Source organism: Trachypithecus francoisi, unplaced genomic scaffold (genome assembly GCF_009764315.1).
Source record: "Trachypithecus francoisi isolate TF-2019V2 unplaced genomic scaffold, Tfra_2.0 Contig01440, whole genome shotgun sequence".
In the NCBI taxonomy this organism is placed as follows: Eukaryota; Metazoa; Chordata; class Mammalia; order Primates; family Cercopithecidae; genus Trachypithecus; species Trachypithecus francoisi.
The window spans coordinates 23,456,631-23,481,946 of NW_022681431.1; the positions used below are offsets into that span (position 1 = coordinate 23,456,631).

At 39.1% G+C, this 25,316-nt stretch overlaps 1 protein-coding gene across 1 annotated transcript in view; it reads left to right on the top strand.

Annotated features, from left to right (window-relative positions):
• Positions 1-979: 979 nt before the first annotated feature.
• Positions 980-25,316, top strand: part of UNC5D (unc-5 netrin receptor D) — a 249,009-nt gene continuing 224,672 nt past the window's right edge. The window contains exons 1-2 of the mRNA XM_033225271.1: positions 980-1,067; positions 5,560-5,778. Of these exons, the coding sequence (XP_033081162.1) occupies positions 980-1,067; positions 5,560-5,778 (307 nt within the window). The remainder of the gene's footprint in view (positions 1,068-5,559; positions 5,779-25,316) is intronic.

Consider the following 25,316-nt stretch of genomic DNA (forward strand, 5'->3'; position numbering starts at 1 on the left):
TATTATGGTTAACCCTAATAGAATGGCACTGCCTTTGGCCGAGTTGTTTTTCTTGCTAATGTTCACCACAACCTTATATTTTAATTGGAATTTTAGTTGTTAAATATTCCTACTTTAAAAGAAACATTTATTTCTAAATGAAACACAGAAAAATTCTTATTATTTTATTCTCAAAAAATTATTCTTTGACTTCTTTATTCCTGACACTGGTGAGCATGTCTAGTCAGTTAAATATAGTTAGTAGAACGCTAGTTCTCAAAAATATTTATTTTCTCAAGGCCTTCTCTGGGAGGGGTTCCTAACACACCCATCCTGACCTGGAATCACAGTCCAGCTGACAGATTAACCAAATGATCTTTAAGGTAAATGTCACACTTATTGTAAGTGAAGCAGTGACTCACAGATAATGTGTGTTTTTATATCATCTTTTGGTTTTATGAACTGCACCCTATTACCCTACGACAGGCATTCACTAAATTAGAGTATCAGACTTGTAAGAGTCTATTCCTCTGAAACAAAATGGAATTCTAAGGTGGCTGGAGTCAGAGACCTGCATTCAAGTTCTGAGCCCACCAATTACTGTCAGTGCAGCCTTAGACAAGGCATATAATTAAAGCATCTTCTCAGTTGCACGATGACACCCACCTCGGAGAGTTTCTGTGTCTCTTAAATGATCAAATCCATGTAGAAGACTTATTACCACAATCTGTAGTCACTTGGTAAACGGCAGCTCTTATTTTGTCTTTCTGCTAACAGAGTTTCCACATTCCTTAGCCTACCAAGGTTCTTTCCTGAACAGCTGACGGCATTAGGATTTAATTAAGTGAAGCTTGGAGTGCTGGCTTTGTGTAAGAAGGAAGATGCAGCTGCATCAGTGAGGAATGTTTTCTGTCACAACAGACAATCTATCAGTAGCTTTAAATAAGTAGGGATTGTAAAAAAAAAAAAAAAAAAAATGCAATGTATTATCTAAGGGTGGATGATCCTGCTGTTAGTTACAGCTCTCAGTGATGTCTGTGCTGGGACTTCTGGGTTCCTGTTGGACTTTTCCTCCCAAACTTCCCCAGGTAAGTCAGGAACAAACAGGAGAAAGGACAATACCAACCACACCTATTCTTTTTTTTTTTTTTCTTTTTTAAGACAGAGTCTCTCTCTTTCACTCAGGCTAGTATGCAACGGTGTGATCTCGGCTAACTGCAACCTCCGCCTTCCGAGTTCAAGTGATTCTCCTTCCTCAGCCTCCTGAGTAGCTGGGATTACAGGCATGCGCCACCACACCTGGCTTATTTTTGTATTTTTAGTAGAGACAGGGTTTCACTATGTTGGACAGGCTGGTCTGAAACTCCTGACCTCAGGTGACCCCCCTCACCTCCGCCTCCCAAAGTGCTGGGATTGCAGGCATGAGCCACCACACCTGGTCACACCTATTCTTGATATCAGGGAAATACAAGCTTTCACAGAAGCTTCTATTTATGACTCATGTGCTAAACCAGTGTCACCTGACCATGCTGACCTGCAAGTAGGTCATCTGTGTCTGTCATTTTTCCAGCCTCTGCTGTGAATGTGGTGTGGAAGGAGGCAGATGGCTGGATCAGTCACCAGCCATTTGTCCTACCAGAATTTAAAACTTTTCTCTGAATTATAAAGGGGAGTTGTGGCATATGTGTTGAGATTATGAATAAATTTATCTTGAAGGAAAAAAAGCATTCATGCAGTCTTGCATAAAACTATTAAAGTAAATGACCTCTTGTCACCCTGTCCCAAAGAATAGAATCTGTCAGCAATTTATAAGCCCCTTAAAAGTTTCCACCTCAGTTCCTGTTCTTCTTTCTTTCCTAGCCTTCCCTTTTACTGAAAGAATTGACGATTTCCTGAAGAATTCAGTTCAAAACTACTGGGCAGGGCTGAGCATGGTTGGCAAGTGTGGGTTGGAGAAGGGGAGAGAGAGGTGACTCATTGCCCTGTGGGATGAAGAAGGGGTGTCCTCCTGGAGAGGCGGCCTGCTGAGGGGATTAAGCCCTCTTGCTGGAGGGAAGCCCCCTGCTGGGCAGGGCTTTGCTGCACCAGGAATGAAAGCCTGACCCAGTGGAACTTGGGGTGTGAGAAGGCGGGGCAAGGTACAGGGATAGGTAGTAACCACTCCTAGCACTTCACTATACAAAGCAAAAAAAAAAAAAAAGATTCTTCTTTTCACCTACCTCATTTGTTAGATGGATACAAATAAATAGTGATATGTATACAAATATATACCTACAATCCCTCACCTTCCCACTGCCACTCTAATAAATCATTTTCCTTTGTTTCTTATTTGCATGGATCTCAGCCCTTTTTGTATTTAAGAATAAAAATGTAATGTTACATTCTACCTTTTTGTCATCCTCTGAATGCTAACTGATTCTTTTTTTTTAATTCTATTTATTTCTGAAACAGGGTCTCTCTCTGTCTGTGTCCCCCAGGCTGGAATGCCAATGGTGTGATCTTGACTTACTACAGCCTCTACCTTCTGAGGTCAAGTGAGCCCCCCACCCCACTTCAGCCTCCTGAGTATCTGGGACTACAGGCATGCACCCAGCTAATTTTTTTATTTTTAAATTTTTTTGTAGAGAAGAGGGTCTCACTATGTTGTCCAGGCAGTTCTCAAACTGCTGGGCTCAAGTGGTCCTCTCGCCTTTGCTTCCCAAAATGCTGGGATTACAGGCATGAGTTGTGCCTGGCTTAAGATTGATCCTTAAGGGGGATCCTTGTGTAGCTAGAACAGTTACCCTCAGGCTTGTCCATTCCACTGTCCTGCTCTTTCAGATGCAGGCTGAACATGCTGCTTTATCTAAAGGACATTTATTAAAATGGGAGAAGGGGAACCTAATTGCCTTTAGATCTCTCTGTGTTTTGTGAGTTGAATGGTTAAAACTTGATCTATTACATGATCTAGTGCCTTTACTTATTCAGCATTTATTTATGCCAGATAAATAGACATATTTATGCATTGTTACTAGTAAAGCAAAAATGCTTCATTCAGATTGCACGTCTGTGCCTGTCTACTCAGCCTACCACTGTAGGTTTGGGTATGTATTGTTTATCAAGTGGCCCTTTTATGAATTGAACAATGAATTGGACAGAACTAAAGCCTCTAATGGGAGTGTAAGCAGTTGATGTTCATATAAAATCTTTTAATACTTTTGTCATTTCCTCTAATGTATGGATTTACAAAAGCCTGCGGGGACTTGGTATTTGTTGAAGATAGAAATTTGCATAAGCATCCAGTAACAAAACAATATGTGATTTATTTTATGAAATCCATTTTAAATACAATTAAAATACTTTTTAAAAAACTACATTTGAGATTCTACCCTGAAACCCCTCTTACTCCCTGTGACATACACACATTTTATTTTCTGACTTTATTATACTTTTCACATAAACTGTTTGCCCTTACTTTTTAGAATATTTGCTTTACTATTTTTTGATGCTGACAATTACTTGAATGTGAGTTAGCTTTTCCATTGCAAATACATTTCAAGGCTTATAGTCTCTTAAACTCTTTGTTATGTGAGGCTGTTTTTCCTCCTCTTAAGCTGATGTATTTAATGGGAAAAAAATCTTATTTGGAAAAATCAAGTTACAGTTACGCCTAATTTTTTCCAGTGGCAAACTGTGCATGTGTGTTCCCAGTCATTAGGAGCCATTTACTACTTCGGTGTCTTTTATTTTCTTGCTTATACAAAATACCTCTTGAAGTCTGAGCCTTTGTACCTGTTTTTACTTTTAAGAATTCCTCCTGTAGTTCTGAAACAGAACATTACTCTTTTTTTTTTTTTTTTTAATTTAGACAGAGTCTCACTCTGTCGCCCAGGCTGGAGTGCAGTGGTAGGATCTTGGCTCACTTCAACCTCTGCCTCCCAGGTTCAAGTGATTCTCCTGCCTCAGTCTCTCAAGTAGCTGAGATTACAGACACATGCCACCATGCCTGGATACTATTTTTATTTTCAGTAGAGACAGGGTTTTGCCATGTTGGCCAGGCTGGTCTCAAACTCCTGACCTCAAGTGATCTGCCTGCCTAGGCTTCTCAAAGTGTTGGGATTACAGGCGTGAGCCACCATGCCCAGTCAGAGCAATACTCCTGTTTTTAATGAATTAGGTTTACCATTGACAGTGCTTTCTGATTTGGGTTCTTAACTTAAGCATGAATAGTAAGAGGCTCTGGTCACAACTGCATGGATGGCATGCAGAAAACCAGGTGAGGCCACAAGATGTACCCCTTTCCCAGAGTCTTTTCAGAGAGTTGGATCTGATGGGTGAGTGCATTAGGCAGGGTTCTCTAGAAGGACAGAACTAATAGGATAGATGTATATATAAAGGGGAGTTGCTTAAGGAGTATTGACTAAGGATCACAAGGTGAGGTCCCACAATAGGCCATTTGCAAGCTGAGGAGCAAGGAAGCCAGTTCAGGTCCCAAAATTGAAGAACTTGGAGTCTGATGTTCAAAGGCAGGAAGCATCCAACATGGGAGAAAGATGTAGGCCAGAAGATTCAACCAGTCTAGTCTTTTCATGTTCTTCTACCTGCTGTTATTCTGGCCACACTGGCGGCTGATTAGATGGTACCCACCCAGATTGAGGGTGGGCCTTTTGAGGGTACAAGATGCCACTCTTCCTTGTCCTATTCACTGTGCTCAGCAATCACATCCTCCTGCCTTTGATTTTGTGGCAGTTTCCTGGGACTTAAGTCTTTGCTCACTCTATGAAGAAACAGGGAAGTATAGTTTTCCCTCCTGCACTTACCTTTTTATATGCTTCCTCCATTTCCTAAGGTTGGGGAGAGTCCAGTTTATTCCTGTCACTTGAACAAATGTAATTATAGCTACTGGCTATAAGCTCAGAACTATTAGTGATTTCTGTTAGTTCTCACCCTCGGTAGTGCAGTCCATCATATATGATGGAAGGTTACTGGGGGCAGAGGGTGGGCCAAAGGCAAGCAGAATGGAATCACATTCCCTTTGAAGGGGCGGTGAGCTGGTGAGTTATCCAAGATCCAAGACAGATTGCCAGACAATCTCCACAGTTACATAGATAAAGAAAGCAGACTATTTAGAATCTTTTGACTATATTTTATGGCTGAGTATCCTCTGTCATCATCCCTGTCATCCACATACATGTGTGGGAGAACAACGTCTATTCTCACCATTTTTTTCAGTTTTGAAGCAGCTTGAGGTTGTGCTTAGCCCTTTCAGGTAACCATTCACCAGAGCCTCTCACCTCACAGATGTTTATCTCAGTTGTTTCTGCAAAGATGCTCAGATTAAAAACAGAAATTTGAGGGGTGTCCTATTCATTTTTATGCTTCATCCAATAACACTGAAGCCATGGCTAGCTGGAGGCACCGTATCCTCTTAGTTCACCTTCTAGAAGATAATTCATCTACACCAGTTCTAAAAGCATGCTTTATTAATACAGTGGAAACTTCTCCAGCACAGAATCTTAGAGCTGGTGTGGGTTTGCCTTGTGTCCTGTTGTATGCGCTATCAGTGTAGGCTGTGTTCTGATGTCTTCTTTGATTTCACAGGAACTGACAATGGCGAAGCCCTTCCTGAGTCCATCCCATCAGCTCCCGGGACACTGCCTCATTTCATAGAGGAGCCAGATGATGCTTATATTATCAAGAGCAACCCTATTGCACTCAGGTGCAAAGCGAGGCCAGCCATGCAGATATTCTTCAAATGCAACGGCGAGTGGGTCCATCAGAACGAGCATGTCTCTGAAGAGAGTCTGGACGAGAGCTCAGGTAGGAACGTGCAGCAGTCAGAAGCAGCCATGGTGACTCTTCGGGTTCTCCTGTGGTTATGTATCTGTGAAAGACTGGAAATCACCCCCGCCATCGCCTCGTGTGAATGAGGTCATAGTTACATCACTCCCAGCATATAAGATACAATTATTTTCTTCAAATGACCCCACAGCTGCCTTGGTAGTCTCTTCTAATATGATGCAGAGGCATTTTTTTTCTTGCTATATATAACTTTAAACACCAAATTTTCGTGTTTAAAAAGTTGGAAGTTAATAGAAGTTAATATCACTGGAAATAAAACCAGGGAGTCACTGTTTTTGTTTGCAGAATTCTGAATATTTTTTAGGACAAATATTAAATCTTGCATCAAACCCCTTGTTAAGCAGCATGATTTGAGTTTATTTAATCTTTCCTAGATTTTATTCTTTGCACTTTATTCTCCACAGTTGGTTTCTGAGTCCTCTTTTTTTTTTGACTATGGTGTAGTGGCAGATCCCAAATTAGGTTACCATATTCTTGCAGGATCTCCAATATGAAAGAATTGTGGGACCATCTTTACATTATTAGTAAATTATTGGTGAATTTGGAAATAAGTGGTGATGATGGAAATTATGATTATACTAGTCAATGCATATTGAGTACTCACTATATATCAGACTTTAAGCATTTGACAGGCATTATTATCTTGTTCAGTTTTCTTCAACAGTCCCCTGCAGTAGATAATGCTATTATTACCTTCTTACAGACAAGGAAACTAAGGCTCAAAGAGATTAAGTAAAGTGCTTGCCCTGGATGTCAAAGTGAGATAATTTGACTCAAAGCCTTCAAAATGTATACCTTTTTATATTTTAATGTTGACAGAAACAATATATGCTTTTGAACTTCACTTTCTCAGACAAGATCCAATCTGGTCACTATTGGGAGAATCTACCCCCAATATTTCAACGTAGGTTCTTTCTATTTTCCATAAGTGTCGCCTGGCTGAGAAATAAAGACAGTATAAAGAGAGGAATTTTACAGCTGGCCCACCAGGGGTGACATCACATATCGGTAGGACCATGATGCCTGCCCAAGTCTCAGACCTGCAAGTTTTTATTAAGGGTTTCGAAAGGGGAGGTAGCGTAAGAACAGAGAGTAGGTACAAAGATCGCATACTTCAAAGAGTAAAAAGCAGAACTACTGATAAGGGTCTAACAAAGATCATGTGCTTCTGCAGGAACAGGGCAAAGGGCAAAAGCAGGACCACTGATAAGGGTCCAACAAAGATCACAGGGCAAAGGGCAAAAGCAGAACCACTGATAAGGGTCTACGTTCAGTGGTGCATGTATTGTCTTGATAAACATCTTAAACTTCAGAAAACAGGATTTGAGAGCAGAGAACCAGTCTGACCACAAATTTACCATGGCTAAGTTTTCCAAACCCTGAGTTTTCTGCAGGAACTCATTAAGCCTGAGGGTTCTGCAGGAGACCAGAGCATATCTCAGTCCTTATCTCAACTGCATAAGACAAACATTCCCATAGTGGCCATTTATAGACCTCCCCACAGGAACACAATCTTTTCTTAGGGTATTAATATTAATATGTCTTGCTGGGAAAAGAATTTAGCGATATGTTTCCTACTTGCATGTCCATTTATAGGCTCTCTGCAAGAAGAGAAATATGACTCTTTTTGCCCAACCCCACAGGCAGTCAGACCTTATGGTTGTCTTCCCTTGTTCCCTAAAAATCACTGTTATTCTGTTCTTTTTCAAGGTGCACTGATTTCATATTGTTCAAACACATATGTTTTACAATCAAGTTTTACAGTTAATACAATTATCACTGTGGTCCTGTGGTGACGTACATCTTCAGCTTACGAATATAACAGGATTAAGAGATTAAAGATGGGCATAAGAAATTATAAAAGTATTATTTGAGAACTGATAAATGTCCATATTATGATGAAATCTTCACATTTTATGTTCCTCTGCCACGGCTCCAGCCGGTTCCTCCATTCGGGGTCCCTGACTTCCCATAACAGGTCACACATTAGATTGTTGAATTTTTTAGATGATCAACTACTTGACTTGGTCAATTCACTAGATATCAGATTTTTGAATAAGTCAGAAAACATCAGTATAACTCTGAAGTTTCAAATCAGCCTAATTTATTAACTATATAGCAATGATACTCTATATAACAAGGTATTCAGAGTATTACAGAGTATTCAGAGATAGATAAGATAATAGCCCATATAGGTAGGTTTTACAGGTAATGACAGGGATAAGACAAATATACCCATAAATGCAGTGCAGGTGAAGTTAGGATAAATATCTGAAGAGAAGAATATGTTTCTACGGAAGATTTGTTTCTTAAATTACATCTAACGAGGACTATCAGGAAAGGCATTGTAAACTTGATAGCAGTAGAAAGGGACATTGATGAATATGTAACTAAGATGGACATAATTGATGTCACACTCTATAGGGGGGAGAGGAGTTTTAGTGGCCTGAAGGTCACAAACATTAGTAAATGAAGAAAGCTTAGTATATGTTCAGCAAAACGTTTGGTTTTGTTGAAATATAAAATTTATGTACAAGAATAGCAGCCAGTGGCTAGAAAATTCAGTTTAATCAATGGTATGAAAGGCCTCAAATAAGAGTGTGGAGTCCTTTACTTAGTTTTATGGGTATTTTGGTTGTGGTGATCGATCATATTGATAGACGGGTATGCAGTGACTGGAGCTCTGCTTTAAAGAATGAATCTGGAAGAAATGTTGGTAAGCAGAAACCAGAACAAGGGAGCTAGGAGACATGGATAATTCAGGTGGGAGAAGGTAAGAACTGGTTTGAGAGTGGGGAGGGCACAGAAATAACAACCAGAATATAAGCAATTGCATTAACAAGGAGAAAAATCTGAGATCATAGTTTGACAATCTAAATTTGAAGTGCTTATGGTATATAATGAAGAGATGTAGATTTGGAACTTCATAGAATTAGGTGGTAGAAGAATAGATTTGAGAATCATTGGGAAAGAATGAAGCCATGTGGGTGGAAGAGTTGTTAGAGGGGAAGGGTCAATGTGAAAAGGAAGTAGACCTAGAGATATGCCTCTTCAGAAGACACAGACAGGCATATCAGCCTTCAGCAAAGAAGTAACCAGGGGAGCCAGGCACGGTGACTCCTGTAATCCCAGCACTTTGGGAGGCTGAAGTGGGTGGACCACAAGGTCAGGGGTTCGAGACCAGCCTGGCCAATATGGTGAAACCCCTGTCACTAACAAAAATACAAAAATTAGCCAGGGGTGGTGGTGGGCGCCTGTAGTCCCAGCTACTCAGGAGGCTAAGGCAGGAAAATCGCTTCAACTGCGGAGGTTGCAGAGAGCCAAGATCGTGCCATTGCACTCCAGCTGGGCAACAGAGCAAGACTCTGTCTCGAAAAGAAAAGAAAAAAATAGAAGTAACCAGGGGATGCTGTGTTTCAAAGCAAAACGAAAACATTATCTCAAAAAGATCTGTAGGTAAAACTCTATCAATAAAGAAAAGGGCCAAGAACTAAACATCTTATTTACATGTAAAGGAAGAGTGCTAATCCTTACACAGTTCTGAACTACTATAGGATTGCAGTGTAAATTCAAAACTCCAAAAAGTAGAGAAACACCTAAAATCCTGTGATAATTCCCTATTCATTCCAAATTGGAATTAGTAGGAGGAAGAAAAAAAAAGTGCCCCTTTTAGAGATGTTGTTCTTCAGACCAAAGCATGCTTAGAATCCTAGAATCTAAATGTAAGAACTGGGAGAGAGCTTAAATGATAATCTAACAGCCCTATTTTGCACATTAAAAATGTTAAGATTCAAGAGATACAATGAGTTCATGGCATAGCAGTTTCAAGAACCCATATTTCCTGATTTCTCCTTCAGATGCATTTCTTCAACATCATAAGCCACCTTTGCCTATAGATTTCTATACTTTTCTCCCAGATCAAAATATTGACAGATTTTCTTGCTAGCATAAGGATGGATTGAAGTACATGGCTCATCATTTTCCATTATGAATCTGTTTAGGGTTTCCATCACCCATGTGTATCATCCTATGCAAATATCATTAGAATTTCTTTATTCTTGACCATTTCTTCTATCTTCATAAAATCCAACCCCTTAATTTGGGTCATGTTTCTGGCACTGTTAGACAAAAGTTTATAGCAAGCAATGACAGACATTTCCAGGATTGTTGGTAGTTTTCATTATGAAGGAAGGATTTGGCATTTTGATGGGGAAAGTAGAGAACAAATTGAATCTTGGTTTCAGGAATGTCTCTGATCTTGTGCTCCCAAGACGGGGACCCAGGAGAGACCTAGATGGATAGGCCTGGTGCTGGGAGAGGTTGAGTCAGAGACAACAGCAGTCTCACTTATGTTGACGTTAAAAATTCAAAGGAAGACACTGGAGTTTGGGAGAGGGCAACCAAGGGAATGACATCTACCATATAAGCAAAAGCCTACAAAACAATAGCAGAATATGACAGGTTTATGTGTCTTTTGCTCAATTAGTACAATTAAAAAGGACTCAAATACCAGTGGCTCACTGGGGCTGTATGTTTTATCATCAGATGTCTCTGTCCTAGATTTTACACAGCAATGAACTCAAAATAGCTGAATCCCATTGGGCAAACTCTTCCAAATGAAAGAGAGAAAGAACATTGTAAAATGATCAGCCATTTCTTTTACCACTGCTAGAAAAATCTTATATCCCTTCTCATGTAAAGACCTCTTTAAGTATTGCAAGCCAATTCAACAGTGCACCCTCTTCTAATTTCGCTACATTCTGTTTTGTTATTGCTTTCCCCTTTTAATTCCCCTAGCATTGCTAGGCAACTCCATGTCATGTGGATAGCTTTTTTGATTACATTCTCTACCTCCGCGTAGAAATTTCCTCCTATTTCATTAAAAAAAAAAAGCCAATAGACATATTTCAAAGAAACTGAGCAGAACAAAAATATTCATAAATGACAAAATCTGAGGAGATTATATACCGATTTTTAAAAATATGCTGTAAAGAAAGAATTTAAATTTTAGCAGTTACCTTTTTGTAAAGAACTTAATAAGCACAACCTTTTCTTCCAAGTCATTTTGATTGAATCAATGCAAAAGAAATGTCTCTCCCTAAATGGTTTTCTTCAGTGTAGTTAATGAAAATCACTATCTACCACCACACACTGCAATTACGTTTCCTAAGCTCTGTATTAATAGTAGAATTGTGGAAACAAGAACAAGAAGAGTGGAGATATTATACCCCAAAACAATACCTAAGTGCAATTTAGGTTGGAAACAAAATGACCTCAGGTATTGAAAAATAGATGCATTACCTCCCTTGGGTTCTCCAAGGCAGAGATGGGAAACAGGACTTGACTACCTTTATAGACTTAATGGCTTTTGACTGGATCTGTAAAATAATTCCTGCCAGCCTAATAGGAGTGAATGACACTGAGAAGTCAAAAGACAATGGGACCACATTTGACCAGAGAGACAGAGAGAACTGTTCCTGTTGTTTTAAGTCCTGTCGAAAGTGACTCCTTATGTCTGTTTGCACAACATATTCTCCATTTCTGAAATTCTGGAGAAATTTGTGGTAATTCTTTTTACTTACAGGCATTCTGTCTTTACAGAACTAATGGGAAATGCATAGGACCTGGGAGTGTTTGGATTAGACACAGAATCTTTTGTGTTCCTAAATTGGAAGCAATAAGTCCTTTCAGTTGTTAAAGGCTGCAAACTGCCTTTGGTCTTTCTGGTAATTTGGCCCTGTCATCTAACATTTCAAATAAGAAGAAAAAGGATTGTGTGTTTTCATGCAATTTAGCTTGGAAAACCCAGAGCTAGAGTTCTTTCCTGCAAAAAGTACAATTTATTTGACATGAGTTACTGTGTTTGCACAGACAAAGCTATACCTCTTAGTAACGTACACTTGCAGTTCTCTGCACTAGCCAAAGGATCCTCTTTCATTTGTTCTGCCTCATTTCATTTGGAAATATGGGAACTCGTCTTCCTTGTGTTGTTCTTCTGTTAACATCTGGAAGCTCAGAGTTGAGAAGTAATCTCAACCCAGGAATCGGGCCCCTGTGAAAACGATGGAGTATGCAGTAATGCAGAAATTAGAGCTTTAATCTAAACAGGCAGGCACATGTATATCACACACACAATAGTAAACAACCACAAACCAAACATATCTTGGCAATCAAGATTATGTGGACTGTGGGGAGCTGGAATTATCAATAAGCTAAACCACTTCTTTACTGTTCAATAAAAATAGGAATTCTCTTAACAACACGCCGTGGCTCTTATCTTATTCCACCTCAGAGATAGCGAATTCTAATGAGTGAAATAATGTGTATTCCAATGTGTTATGGGAAAAGTCTCAACTCCAGTAAACTAATATTTTTCTTCTTAAAGAATTTCATTTCAGGGACCTCATTGTGTGTGATTTCCTTTTTAAACAACTGGAGTCACTCTCTGGGGAAAAAAGGTTAATGGATTGTACTGAGAAAAGGAAGAAAAATAGAAATAAAACTGTATTAAATCTTAAAAGTTTATATCTTAGAATGTTGCTATGCTGGTGATGGGGATTTGAATATAGTATCTTCCAGAAAACCATTAATTTGAAAGTATCTTCAATGATTCACAAGTTACTAAAGTACATTTGGGAAGCATATATTTTAGGCCACGTAACACAGAAATAATCTCTCAAGTGTTTCATTGACAGTTTGTGGGTTTAAAACTCACTTTTATGGAAGCCTTCTCCCTCCCCACCTTAGATTTCATAGTGCTCATCACTCTACTTCTCAGAGAAGACTGACATATTCTTAAAAGGTTTTCAGGAAAATATTATGAATTCCCTACATAAACTGGCAGAGTATGACGGCCTTGTTTCCTATAGCTAATTTAACTTTTCCTACAAAACAGAAATAAGGAGATTATTTACTTTCATCCATCCTTAGCAGTGATAGAAATCAGCTAATCACTTTATATAATTTAATAATTTCTGATATCGACCATACATTTGTCTCAAAGTCTAAATTCTTGACCAGTCTCTTCAGTTCACACATTAAGAAGTGTGTACATTGATTTAAAATATGAATGACAGGCTGGGCACGGTTGCTCATGCCTGTAATCCCAGCACTTTGGGAGGCCGAGGTGGGCGGATCACAAGGTCAAGAGATCGAGACCAGCCTGGCCAACATGGTGAAACCCCATCTCTACTAAAAATACAAAAATAAGCTGGCTGTGGTGATGCACACCTGTAATCCCAGCTACTTGGGAGGCTGAGGTAGGAGAATCACTTGAACCCGAAAGGTGGAGTTGCAGTGAGTTGAGATCGTGCCACTGCACTCCAGCCTGGAAACAGAGCAAGACTCTGTCTCAAAAAAAATATGAAAAACAAAAATGAATAATTATAAAGATATATAAAAAACAAAACATACACACACGGAGAGAGAGAGAGAACGAAACCTGAGGTTAGCCTAATGGTTAAGAACATGGGTTTTGGTGTAGAGGAAGCAATGTTTGAAATCAGGCTCTCCATTTACCTACTTTTTCAGATAGATGTGGAATTGAGCTTCCTTTCTCCTTGGTTCCTGCGTGTATTAAATGGCAGTGATAATTGTATCCACCATCACATAGCACCTAATACACGTGACATGCTTAGCCCAGGGGCTAGTGTACAGCAAATGCTCAGTCAAGACTAGCCTTCAAAATGATGAATATAAAGTAGCTATTTTATTCTTCTTTTTGAATGAGACAAGTGTCTGGTGATTAAGATTCAAAAAACAAATATATAATTGTAGAATTTTGCATTCCAAGAAGATAACAGGACTAATATTATTGGCAGGTAAATATTTGCCCTTCCTAGAGTAACACTGCCTTACTTGCATGTGATTCAATCATTCAGGTCACACTGTGTCTGTATGTTACCCTCAGAGTCCATGGCAGTGTTACAGAAAAGAGCTCCAGATCCAGACCCCAAGAGAGGATTCTTGGATCTTGCGCAAGAAAGAATTCAGTTAAAGTGTGCAGTGCAAAGTAAAAGCAAGTTTATTAAGAAAGTAAAGTGCTGAAAGTACAGCTACTCCATAGACAGAATAGGATCTTCCTGAAAGTAAGAGGAGGAATGTATCCACTCTGGGTACAATGCTTGTATATGTGGGTAGATGTGTTCTGCTATAAGGGTTTGTGATAAATTTTCTTAATTACTATATTTTGCAAGAATCTATATTACTATCTTTAAAGCAAAATTAGGAATGCCTTTGTTCTCCAGATATCAGGATATCTGGACACTCCCAATCTGGATTTGTTTAGTAAACATTATTAATTTGTTCCCCTAACCATCAACATCTAGAGACAAGGAATGCGTAACTCTGTGGGAACGCAGCCCGGCAAGTTCCAGCCTCATTTTCCTAGCCGTCACTTAAAATGGAGTTGTTCTGGTTGGAATGCCTCTGACAGTAGGACTGTGGTTGATACAAGAGGTACAATATATGTCCTGACCTCAGGTCATAAGCTACTAGCAGGAGATGATTTCAGTGACTGCAGGAATGGAAAGTCATTCATTGAAGCAACAGGATTGGAAATCATGACCGTGTTGCCCACAATGTTGTGAGTATGATATGGGAGTGAGTCATTCATGGGATGCGTTTTCTAAACAGCCCTTCCGTGTCCACTTCTGCCTCTTAAGTTTCTCTTCTTGCTGTTGTTAGACAATGCTATCAAGTTAATTTGCTTTCCTTTACCAGACACCTCTGAGCTGATTAATTCTAATCTCTGGTGTGGAAGAAACTGGAGAGCTTGGGTGTATTCTTTGTTTCTGTACTTAAGACTGAACTCGCGGTGCTTCTGAGGAATACGTGGAGTGGTTATTATCCTGGGAAAACAAAAGACTATTCATTAGGCATAGCACACATGCACATTCAAAGGATAACTATTTTATTTTTGGTCAAGATACATTTTTATCTTGTTGCTAGGATGAAGTGATAAAAGACATTTAGCCCTAATTAATTATCTGCCAGTAAAATGAAACATTGTTCTGCCTTTTCATTTTTGTATTTAATTTACTACTTGCAGTATTATGTTGGCCTAAAGACATCTAAGCTCTCTCAAGATGTGGAGGTACAGTTCCATGACATTTCTTCCTATCTGTCAGTTTTGAAACTTCAAATGTGTGTGAGATATATGTGTCCTTACCAGAGTCCCCAGAGCTGTGGTCTAGAAGCCAGACTATATATTGAATAAGGACAGCGCCTTCAAGTCGTAGGTAGAATGGCACTCAGCCTCTTGTGTGATCTCGTAGCAGCCTGTGCCTCTGCTGTCATGATTGTTGTCACATTGGGCATTGTTGGAGCATGTTAAAATGTCTCCCCCTCCAGGGCTGGGCACAGTGGCTCACCCCTGTAATCCCAGCACTTTGGGAGGCCAAGGTGGGTGGATCACCTGAGGTCAGAAGTTCAAGACCAGCCTGGTCAACGTGGTAAACCCTGTCTCTACTAAATATATAAAAATTAGCCAGGCATGGTGGTGGGCACCTGTAATCCCACCTACTTGTGAGGCTGAGTCAGGAGAGTCGCCTGAACCTGGGAGGTGCAATGAGCCAAGATCGTGCCACTGCACTCCAGCCTGGGTGACAAGAGAGAAACAGTGACAGGCACATACAGGGTGCTCAATAATTGTCTTACCAGCGAAATATGTCATAAACCTTATGACATCTTTGATCTGTTGCTTATGGTAGGGGACCTGTGGCAAAATAATAATACTAAAAAATAGAAATAATAGTAACACAATGTTAAGATGAAAGACCAAAATGCCTGTGATGGTATTAATAAAAGTAAAGGGCCATGCAAATACTATATAATTAATAATGATAATAACAATGTGTTATTCAAAATATGAGGGAGTATCTCATTATTGAAGTATAGTTTTCGATGCTCTGATCCTGAAGCAGTAATAGACAAGTGGGAAACATTCCCTTATGTAAGTGGAAGACTCACTTTTTCCAGTTGAAATGGCTTTCTGTCTGCTCAGGAGACATCAGAGTAAGAGAGGATACCTCAGCCAAATCCAGGCATCAGAGGGGTTGAGAAACTTTGGAAGTTCGTGGTTCTTTCAAGAAAACTCTTGAATATAGGAGAATATTGCTTTTCAGGCCAGGCACAGTGGCTCATGCCTGTAATCCAAGCACTTTTGGAGGCCGACGTGGGTGGGTCACTTGAGGCCTGGAGTTCCAGACCAGCCTGGTCAACAAGGCAAAACCCCATCTCTACTAAAAACACAAAAATTAGGTGGGTGTGATAGTGCATTCCTGTGATCCCAGCTACCTGGGAGGCTGAGGCACAAGTATTGCTTGAACTGAAAGGTGGAGGTTGCAGTGAGCCGAGATCACAGCATAGTACTCCAGTTTGGGCGACAGAGCAAGACTCTGTCTCTAGGGGGAAAAAAAAAAAAAGGTCTATTGCTTTTCAAGGGAGTTGGATTGCTTTGTTTCTGTCCCAGAGAACTGAGCAAGGCCTTGCATTACTCATGAAGTTGTATTGGAATAATTCTTTGGCACTTTGTCTACAAAGAATAGAATACTCATTTTCTCAGCCCCGATCATGAAGTACTATAATGTGAACAATGAGGTACAAAGAAAGTGAAACATTGAACTGAAAAAGTCCCAGAAAGCAGGCACCGAGACTGGGATGAGAAAATGATTCTACCAAAACCTAGTTAGCTGGTCATTTACTGCTTCATTATGGTTGGGGATATGACAGACATCTTAGAGGGAGGGATTCTCACTTCCTTCTTGAATCTATTGATTCCAGTTGGTAAGCCGAGCATCCTACTACAGAGAACTTCCAAATGATTGAAGCAGTAAGGCTGAGTGGGGAGGCAAGCATTTGAGAACTGTATCAAATTCCTCCCCAAGTACCCATCACCAGGTGTGTTTGAGAACTGGCTGGAAACGGTAACCACAGCAGGATGCTGCTGACAGGCTTTGTCAGTGCGATAACGAGCAGTGGATAAAAAGCTCAGGGCCAGCTGTTGGTAGGCACCGGCCTGGGGTTGGCATGGTGCTGAATGTTAAATACTATTCCAGACTTCTCTATTTTGTCCAGAACAAGTTAGGATCTTAGACTATGACTGTCACCCTTTTATTAAAAGTTGACCAGAAATAAAGTGTTTTATTTATTTTCCCCTCTCCATTTCTTCCCTCCTCTCTTTTACATTTCTCTTCCTTGCACAGTGAAGTATATACCTTCAATTAGTTTGAAAATCCTTTAACTTTTAGTCTCCCAACAGAATTAGACCTGCTAAGAGTAACTAGTGTTTTCTGTCTGATAAATAAGGGGATTATAGCAATAACTGCTGTCAGCATTTTTCTCAGTTAAACAAATAAAGCTGACAAATGATGAAGTTCTGTGCTGCTCTGTTATGTTTAGTACATGCAGAGCAATTATTCATCGGCTGCCAACATTAGTCTATCTACAACTAAACCATCCAACGGTCTAGAAGGCTTATTAGCATATCAGTATCATAGTCATATTTGTATATTCTCTAAGACTCTACTCCATAACAAAGGCTGATGGTTATAATTTGCACAATAATTTAAAGGGTTGGACTTTTCTATGCTTATTAGAGTTACGCCAGTTAGGCCGGGCGCGGTGGCTCAAGCCTGTAATCCCAGCACTTTGGGAGGCCGAGACGGGCGGATCACAAGGTCAGGAGATCGAGACCATCCTGGCTAACACGGTGAAACCCCGTCTCTACTAGAAAATACAAAAAAAAAAACTAGCCGGGCGAGGTGGCGGGCGCCTGTGGTCCCAGCTACTCGGGAGGCTGAGGCAGGAGAATGGCGTGAACCCGGGAAGGCGGAGCTTGCAGTGAGCCGAGATAGAGCCACTGCACTCCAGCCTGGGCGACAGAGCGAGACTCCGTCTCAAAAAAAAAAAAAAAAAAAAAAAAGAGTTACTCCAGTTATCAGGTACAATGCTACTCTTATTTATGACATGCTATTTTTTATTTGCCTGGAACTTCCACTCCCTTGTAGCATTTTCTGTGAACAAGTTAGCTGCCATCTCTGGAGATACAGAAGTAGATAGCCATTTCTGCATGAACACTGTTAGATGAAATTCAGTGGAGGAAGAGATAGGGAAGAGCATTTTTCTTAAAGTCGCATTCCTTGGCTATTTCTCATGTGTGAATATATCATGTATATATATGTGTGTATATATATACACATATACTATTACATATGTGTATATGGGTATGTGTACATGTAAACTGCCTATGTAAATGTGTATTTGTATGTGTATCATTTGATCAGTGAGGATTTGAGAAAGTATGTATTTAAAACATCTTATTCAACAGTTATTTCTTGTTATGGTAGGGGGAAAATTTAATAGATACAAAGAATTCATGATTTGCCAAGGCTTCTTTTAGAGGGGATAGTTTGATAAAACTGAAGACCTCATGTTAGAAGAAGGCCTAATCTAGAGAGATAATATACCTTTTGTGGGATGGTCATGTCACTTGTGGCCTTTTAAAGAAGCCTGCCACTCTGATGCCACCGATTGAGAAAATACTGTGTTTGGGAGCAGTTGTTTTATGTGCACTTTGCTCTGCTGATCACATGGGGAACCTCTGCTGGTAACTGAGCCATCCTAATGTTGAAACCTTCACTTCAGCATTTTCCTTCCAACTGTTGTTAGCCTGAATGAGGGGTTGCAAAACCTCCTGACAAGAATGGGGTAAGACCAGATACAATCTTCATAGTGGGGTGCTCTGGTCCCTTGTTTATGCTTTCCAAAGCACAGTGTGCTGTTCTTTGTCTATGTGACCACGTTTTCTAGTTGGGGCCTTGCTGACCCTGTAGGGACCGCTCTGCCCAGGGCTGGCTAATTTTTAAAGAGCTCAAACAACTTGCCTGTGAGTTTGCCTTTCATACACAAACCAAGCGATCCAGAGGCCACACCCCTAACTACCATTTCTATGGAGCTCTTATACTCCAGACCACTGTTCCCCTGCCCTAACCCCAGGACTAGGATAGCCAGGATGCCCCAGAGCCACTGATATTGTGCAAGCTAGCCAATCCCAGTATATTGTTTCTTCCCATGCAAACCACAATGGAAAAGCCCTTGGCCACATGTTCCCCCACCCCTTCTGCCTCCTGAAAGACCCTCAGGCTTACCTATGTGGCTCTACATGGCTTGCTGTGCCTCCTGTCTCTCGGGACCTGTGAGTGTCAACTTCTTCCTTCATAAAAGTCACTTCCATGTATAAATCTATTAAAACACTTTATTGAAAAAAATCCCGGGTATTCTTAAAATACCATGGTGCCAAGATTAAATCACAGCAAGTTTTGTGGTTTGGATTTGGACATTCCCTACTTTATAAACATGATAACCCTGAATCATTTTGAGATGGTGCTGGTCTTCGTCTTCAAGCTGAAAAAAAATCGATAGCTTTGATATTCTTATAAGATGAGGAAAGTGAAAAAATGAAAGTTCTTCCCATTAGCTTGAACCTATTTCTTCTTTTTAATGAATACATAATTAACATATTTTGGGGCACAAGTGATATTTTGATACCTTCATATAATGGCTAATAATCAAATCAGGATAATAGGAATATCCATCATCTCAAGCATTTATGTTTCTACTGGGAATGTTCAAATTCTTCTTTTCTAGAAATTTTGAAATATGCAATAGATTATCATTAACTATTGTCACTCTACTGGACTGTCAAACACTGGATTTTAGTCCTTCTACTTAACTGTGTTTTATTACCCATTCTTCAACCTGTCTTCTCTCCTCATTCCCCTTCTTGACCTTTAGTAACCACCAGCCTACTCTCTATTTTCATGACATCTACTTTTTCAGTTCCCACATATGAGTAAGAACATGTGATATTTGCGTCTGTGCTTGGCTTATTGCGCTTATGACCTCCAGTTTCATTCATGTTGCTACAAATGACAAGATTTTATTCCTTTATATGGTTGAATAATATTTCATGGGGTGTGTGTGTGTGTGTGTGTGTGTATATATATATATATATAAATATATATACATATCGCATTTTCTTCATTCCTTTATTGACGGATACTTGGTTGATTCCATATTTTGACTATTGTGGATAGTCTAATAAACATGGGGTTGCAGATATCTCTTTGGTATATTGATTTCCTTTTTGAGAGGATATATATGCCTAGTAGTGGGATGGCTGAATCGTATGGAAGATATATTTTTAGTTTTTCAAGGAACCTTTATACTGTCTTCTATAGTGACTGTATTAATTTACATCCCCAAAAATGGTGTATGAGGGTTCTCTGTCTCCGCGTCCTCTCTAGCACCTATCTTTTTTTGTCTTTTTGACAAAAAGCATTTTAACTGGGGTGAGTTGTGGTTTTGATTTGCATTTCCCTGATGATTAGTGATGTTGGCTATTTTAGAATATATTTTTTGGCCATTTGTATATCCTCTTTTGATAAATGTCTATTCAGGTCTTGATCTTTTGTCCATTTTTAAATCTTTTGTTCTGTTTTTTGCTATTGAGTTGTTTGAACTTCTCATATATTCTGGTTATTAATCCCTTGTCAGATAGATAGTTGGCAAATGTTTTCTCATTTTCTGTGGGTTGTCTCTTAGTTGTTTATTTCCTTTGTAGTGCATAAGCTTTTTAGCTTGATGTAATCCTATTTTTACATTGGTTACCTGTGCTTTTAAGGACTTATTAAATAAATTTTTGCCTCAACCAGTGTCCTGGAGAGTTTCTTCAATGTTTTCTTTGAGTGATTACATAGTTTCATATCTTAGATTTGTTTCTATTTTGATCTGACTTTTGTATATGGTGAGAGATAAGGGTCTAATTTCAATGTTCTGTATATGGATATCAAGTTTTCCGAGAACCATTTATTGAAGATATTATCCTTTCCTCAGTGTTCTTGATACCTTTGGCCTTGGCTATTCAGAGTTTTTTATGGGTCCATACAAATTTTAGGATTGCTTTTCCTATGTTTGGGAAAGATGTCATTGGTATTTTAATAGGGAGTATCTTGAATCTGTACATTGCTTTGTGTAGTATTGACATTTTAATAACATTAATTCTTGCAATCCATGAACATGGAATATCTTTACTTTTGTGTATGTCCTCTTCAATTTCCTTCACCAGAGTTTTATCATTTTCTTTGTAGAGATCTTCCATGTCTTTGGTTAAGTTTATTCCCAGGTATTTTTTTTTTTTGGAGGGGTGGGGGGCGGTCAGGGGCTATTGTAAATGAGATTACTTTCTTGATTTCTTTTTCAGATTATTCACCACTAACATATTTAATTGCTACTGATATTTGTACATAGATTTTGTATTCTGCAACTATACAGAATTCAGTTATCGGTTCCAATGTTCTTGGTGGAATCTTTACATTTTTCTAAATATAAGATCAAGTTATCTACAAACAAGGCTAATTTGACTTCTTCCTCTCCAAATGGATGCCTTTTATTTGTTTCTCTTCCCTGATTGCTCTAGCTAGGACTTCGAATACTACGATGAATAAAAATATAAAAGTGAACATCCTTGTTGTGTTTCAGATTAAGGGGAAAGGCTTTCAGTGTTTCTCATTCAGTAGGTTGTTGGCTGTAGGTTTGTCATATATGGCCTTTATTGTTTGAGGTATGTTCTTTCTATGTATAGTTTTTTGAGGTTTTTATCATGAAGGGATGTTGAATTTTGTCAAATGCTTTTTCAGCATCTATTTAAATGATCATGTTTTCTTGTTATTTCTGGTTCTGTTAATGTGTCATGTTTATTGATTTGCATATGTCGAAATTTCCTCACCTCTCTGAAGTCAATCCTGGTTGATTATGGTAAATGATCCTTTGAATGTGTTATTGAATTTGGTTTGCTAGTATTTCATTGAGGATCTTTGCATCTGTGTTCATCAAGTATATGGGCGTGTAGTTTTGTTTTTGTTGTTGTTGTGTCTTTGTCTGGTTTTGGTATCAGGGTAATGCTGCTCTCATGGAATGAGTTTGGAAGTATTCTCTCCTCTTCAATTTATATTTTTGAATTTTTTGAGACTCATTTTGTGGCCTACCTTATGGTCCATTCTGGAGAATATTTTATGTGCTGAAGAGATGAATGTGTCTTCTTGTAGCAGTTGGGTAAAATGCTTAAACACATTTCTGACCTTAAAGGTTATTTGAATGCTTCTTTGGTGAGACTCCACTTCTCAGAGTGTGGGTGTATTCTGCTTTAATAGATCTCCCTGTTCTGCAGTATAGGAGCTCTGAAATATTAAAGTCACTCTACCTTCTCCTACCTGTGTGCACTTGATGGATGTTCTCTCTCCCGCCTTTTCCTCTTTAAAGGAGCTCACCAACCATTTGCCCAGAGAGGAAAACATAAAGCAAGTCTTCTTCTCCAGAGTCTAATGCCTCCCTTTAACCTGCTCAACTTTACTTTATAATATACATGCTCCACTCCAGCCTGCTTCCTGTCCTAACAAACAAAATAAATTAATGGCTTTAGAGGTACAAGTGGTTTTTGGTTACAAGGATGAATTGTATAGTGGTGAAGTCTGGGCTTTTAATGTACCTGTCACTCAAATAGTGTACATTGTACCCTATAAGTAGTTTTATATCCTTCATCCTATCCAATCCTCCCCGCTTCTGAGAATCCAGTGTCCATTATGCCACCCTGTATGCCCTCTATACCCATGGCTTGGCTCCCAATTATATGTGAAAACATGCAGTGTTTGGTTTCCCATTCCTGAGTTACTTCATTTAGGAAAATGGTCTCCAGTTCCATCCAATATACTGCAAAATACATGATTTCATTCTTTTTTTATGGTTGAGTGGCACTCCATGATATAGATATAATACATTTTCTTTGTGCATTTATTGGTTGATGGGCCCTTAGCTTGATTCCATATCTTTGCAATTATGAATTGTGGTGTGATAAACATACGAATTCAGGTATCTTCTTGATATAATGACTTCTTCTTCTTTGGGTAGATACCCAGTAGTGGGATTACTGGATCAAGTGGTAGATCTACTTTTAGTCCTTTGGGAAATCTCCATACTGTTTTCAACAGAGGTTTTACTGATTTACGCTTCCATCAACAGTGTATAAGTATTCCCTTTTCACCACATCCATGCCAACATCTATTATTTTTTGACTTTTTAATAACGGTCATTTTGATTGGTGTAAGGTAGTAGCTTATGGTGGTTTTAATTTGCATTTCCTTATAATTAGTAATGTTGAGCATTTTTTTCTATTTTTGCTGGATACTTACATATCTTCTTCTGAAAACCATCTGTTCGTGTTGTTTGCCTGCTTTTTACTAGGATTATTTGTCTTTTCTTGCTGATTTGCTGGAGTCCCTTGTAGATTCTGGATATTACTTCCTTGTGAGATGTATAGTTTGCAAATATTTTCTCCTATTCTATAGGTTGGCTATTTACTCTGTTATTTCTTTTGTTGTGCAAAGCTTTTCAGTTTGTCTCATTTATTTTTGTTTTTATTGCATTTGCTTTTGGTTCTTAGTCATAAATTCTTTGCCTAGGCCAATGTCTAGAAGAATTTTTCTAGATTTTCTTCTAGAATTTTTACAAGTTAAGGTCTTACATTCAAGTCTCTAATCCATTTTGAGTTAATAGTTGTATGTGGTGAGAGGTATCCAATTTCATTCTTCTGCATTTGGCGATCCAGTTACCCAGCACCATTTATTGAATTAGGGTGTCCTTTCCCCAGTATATGTTTTTGTCTGCTTCTAAGAAACTTTTTTAAAACCTTTATTTCCACTTTCTGTGACGTTCTTCCCTCTTGCCTTTGCCTGCCAACTCTGCCTTTTCCTGGTCTTTGTCCACCCATTCATATTTCCTCTTTCATTAAAGTGTAAAGAAAGAAAAAACAAAGCAGTAGGAACAACATCATCATCACCTTTAAGGCTTCTTTTCTCCTATTTGATTTAGGATTGGCTTTCTGGACTAATAGTCTCTGACAGGGAAAACACAGTGCTTTTGTACTTTCACAAACAGGGGAAATGTGAGTTACCAACTATCATCAAGATGATTTTCTGTTATGTGGGTTCCTCCTACAAATTTAGAAAGTATACCTCAAACTGCACATGGTGACTTATGTGGCCATGACCACCTCTCATCAGGCACTATAAATAACACGTTATTGATTGGGTGGAAGGGAACATTTCCCCAACCTGACTAATCCTACACCTCCATTCTTGTTTTTTAAATCCTGAAACCAAGATATAATCATGATCTACCTCCTCCATTGGGACTTCTGGACTCATTTTGATTATAGTGATGCTTCTATCCCCTGAATTTCTTCTGGACTTAAAGAAAAAAGCATAGTTAGTTACTTAATTTAAAAAATAGTTCCATGTATTAACCTTATTGCCACAATTAAGTGTAAGTACTAAAATAAAGGGACAGAATTGAATTATTAAAAGGCACCTGAACATAGTGCTGGTTTTAGTGTAAGACCACCAGGCTCACACACCGGACCCTTCATTTACAAACTCTGACTGTGGACAAATGACGTAGCCTCTCTGAGTCATAGTTCTTTCCTCTGCAATGTAGGGACACCATAGCATGCACCACCACAGAGTACCGTGAAAATGTAAAGAGCACATAGGTTCAAGGCTTATCATGACACGAGGCAGTTAGGTGGAATTCAATAAGCATCCCCATTTTTTCTCCCAACCTGCCTATCCTAGAGAAAGGCACAACCTCAGAGAATGTGTGTTGGATGGAGAGGACATGGCTGGCTGTGAAGGCTGCTTCCCTGTTTGTGATGAGTTAACTGGTGAGGCAAGTGAGGTGCCCCTTGCATCGTTGGTACAGGGCGACTGTTCATCCCAAAGAAAGAAAGGTTGATAGTCCTTGGTCAAAGGTGGAGAAGAAGCTCACGCTCTCCAGTTAGAAGCACAAAACAATTTGTTTAATTTTAGAAGGAGGATGTAAAGTAACAACAACAACAACAAAAAAAAAAAACATTAAAAGGTTGTGGTCTTATAGCTGCATCTCAGTTCACTGCTGTGCCCTTAGCCACTCTTTCTATAAAAACCCCTCTTTCTTCACCTCCTCATATCATTGCTATGGTGACCTCCCTGGGTTCTCTTCTCAGGGCTTTAAGACTAACTTGGTTTATGTGTACTGCTATGATATATCAATTAAAAAATACAGAAAAGCAAAAAATATTTTAAGTGATGGATATCCCAGTTACTCTGATCTGATCATTACATACTGTGTACATGTATCAAAATATCATTGTGTACATGTATCAAAATACCACGTGTGGCTGGGCAAAGTGGCTCACACCTCTAATCCCAGCATTTGGGGAGGCCAAGATGTAAGGATTACTTGAGGCCAGAAATTTGAGATCAGCCTGGTCAACATAGTGAGACCCCCATTGCTAAAAAAAAAAAAAAAAAAAAAAAAAAAAATTTCAACTTTCAACTTGTCTTCTCTTTGTGCTCATTCCTTCTTTCGGTCCCATTGGCTTCGTTGTCCTGAGCCTTTGATGC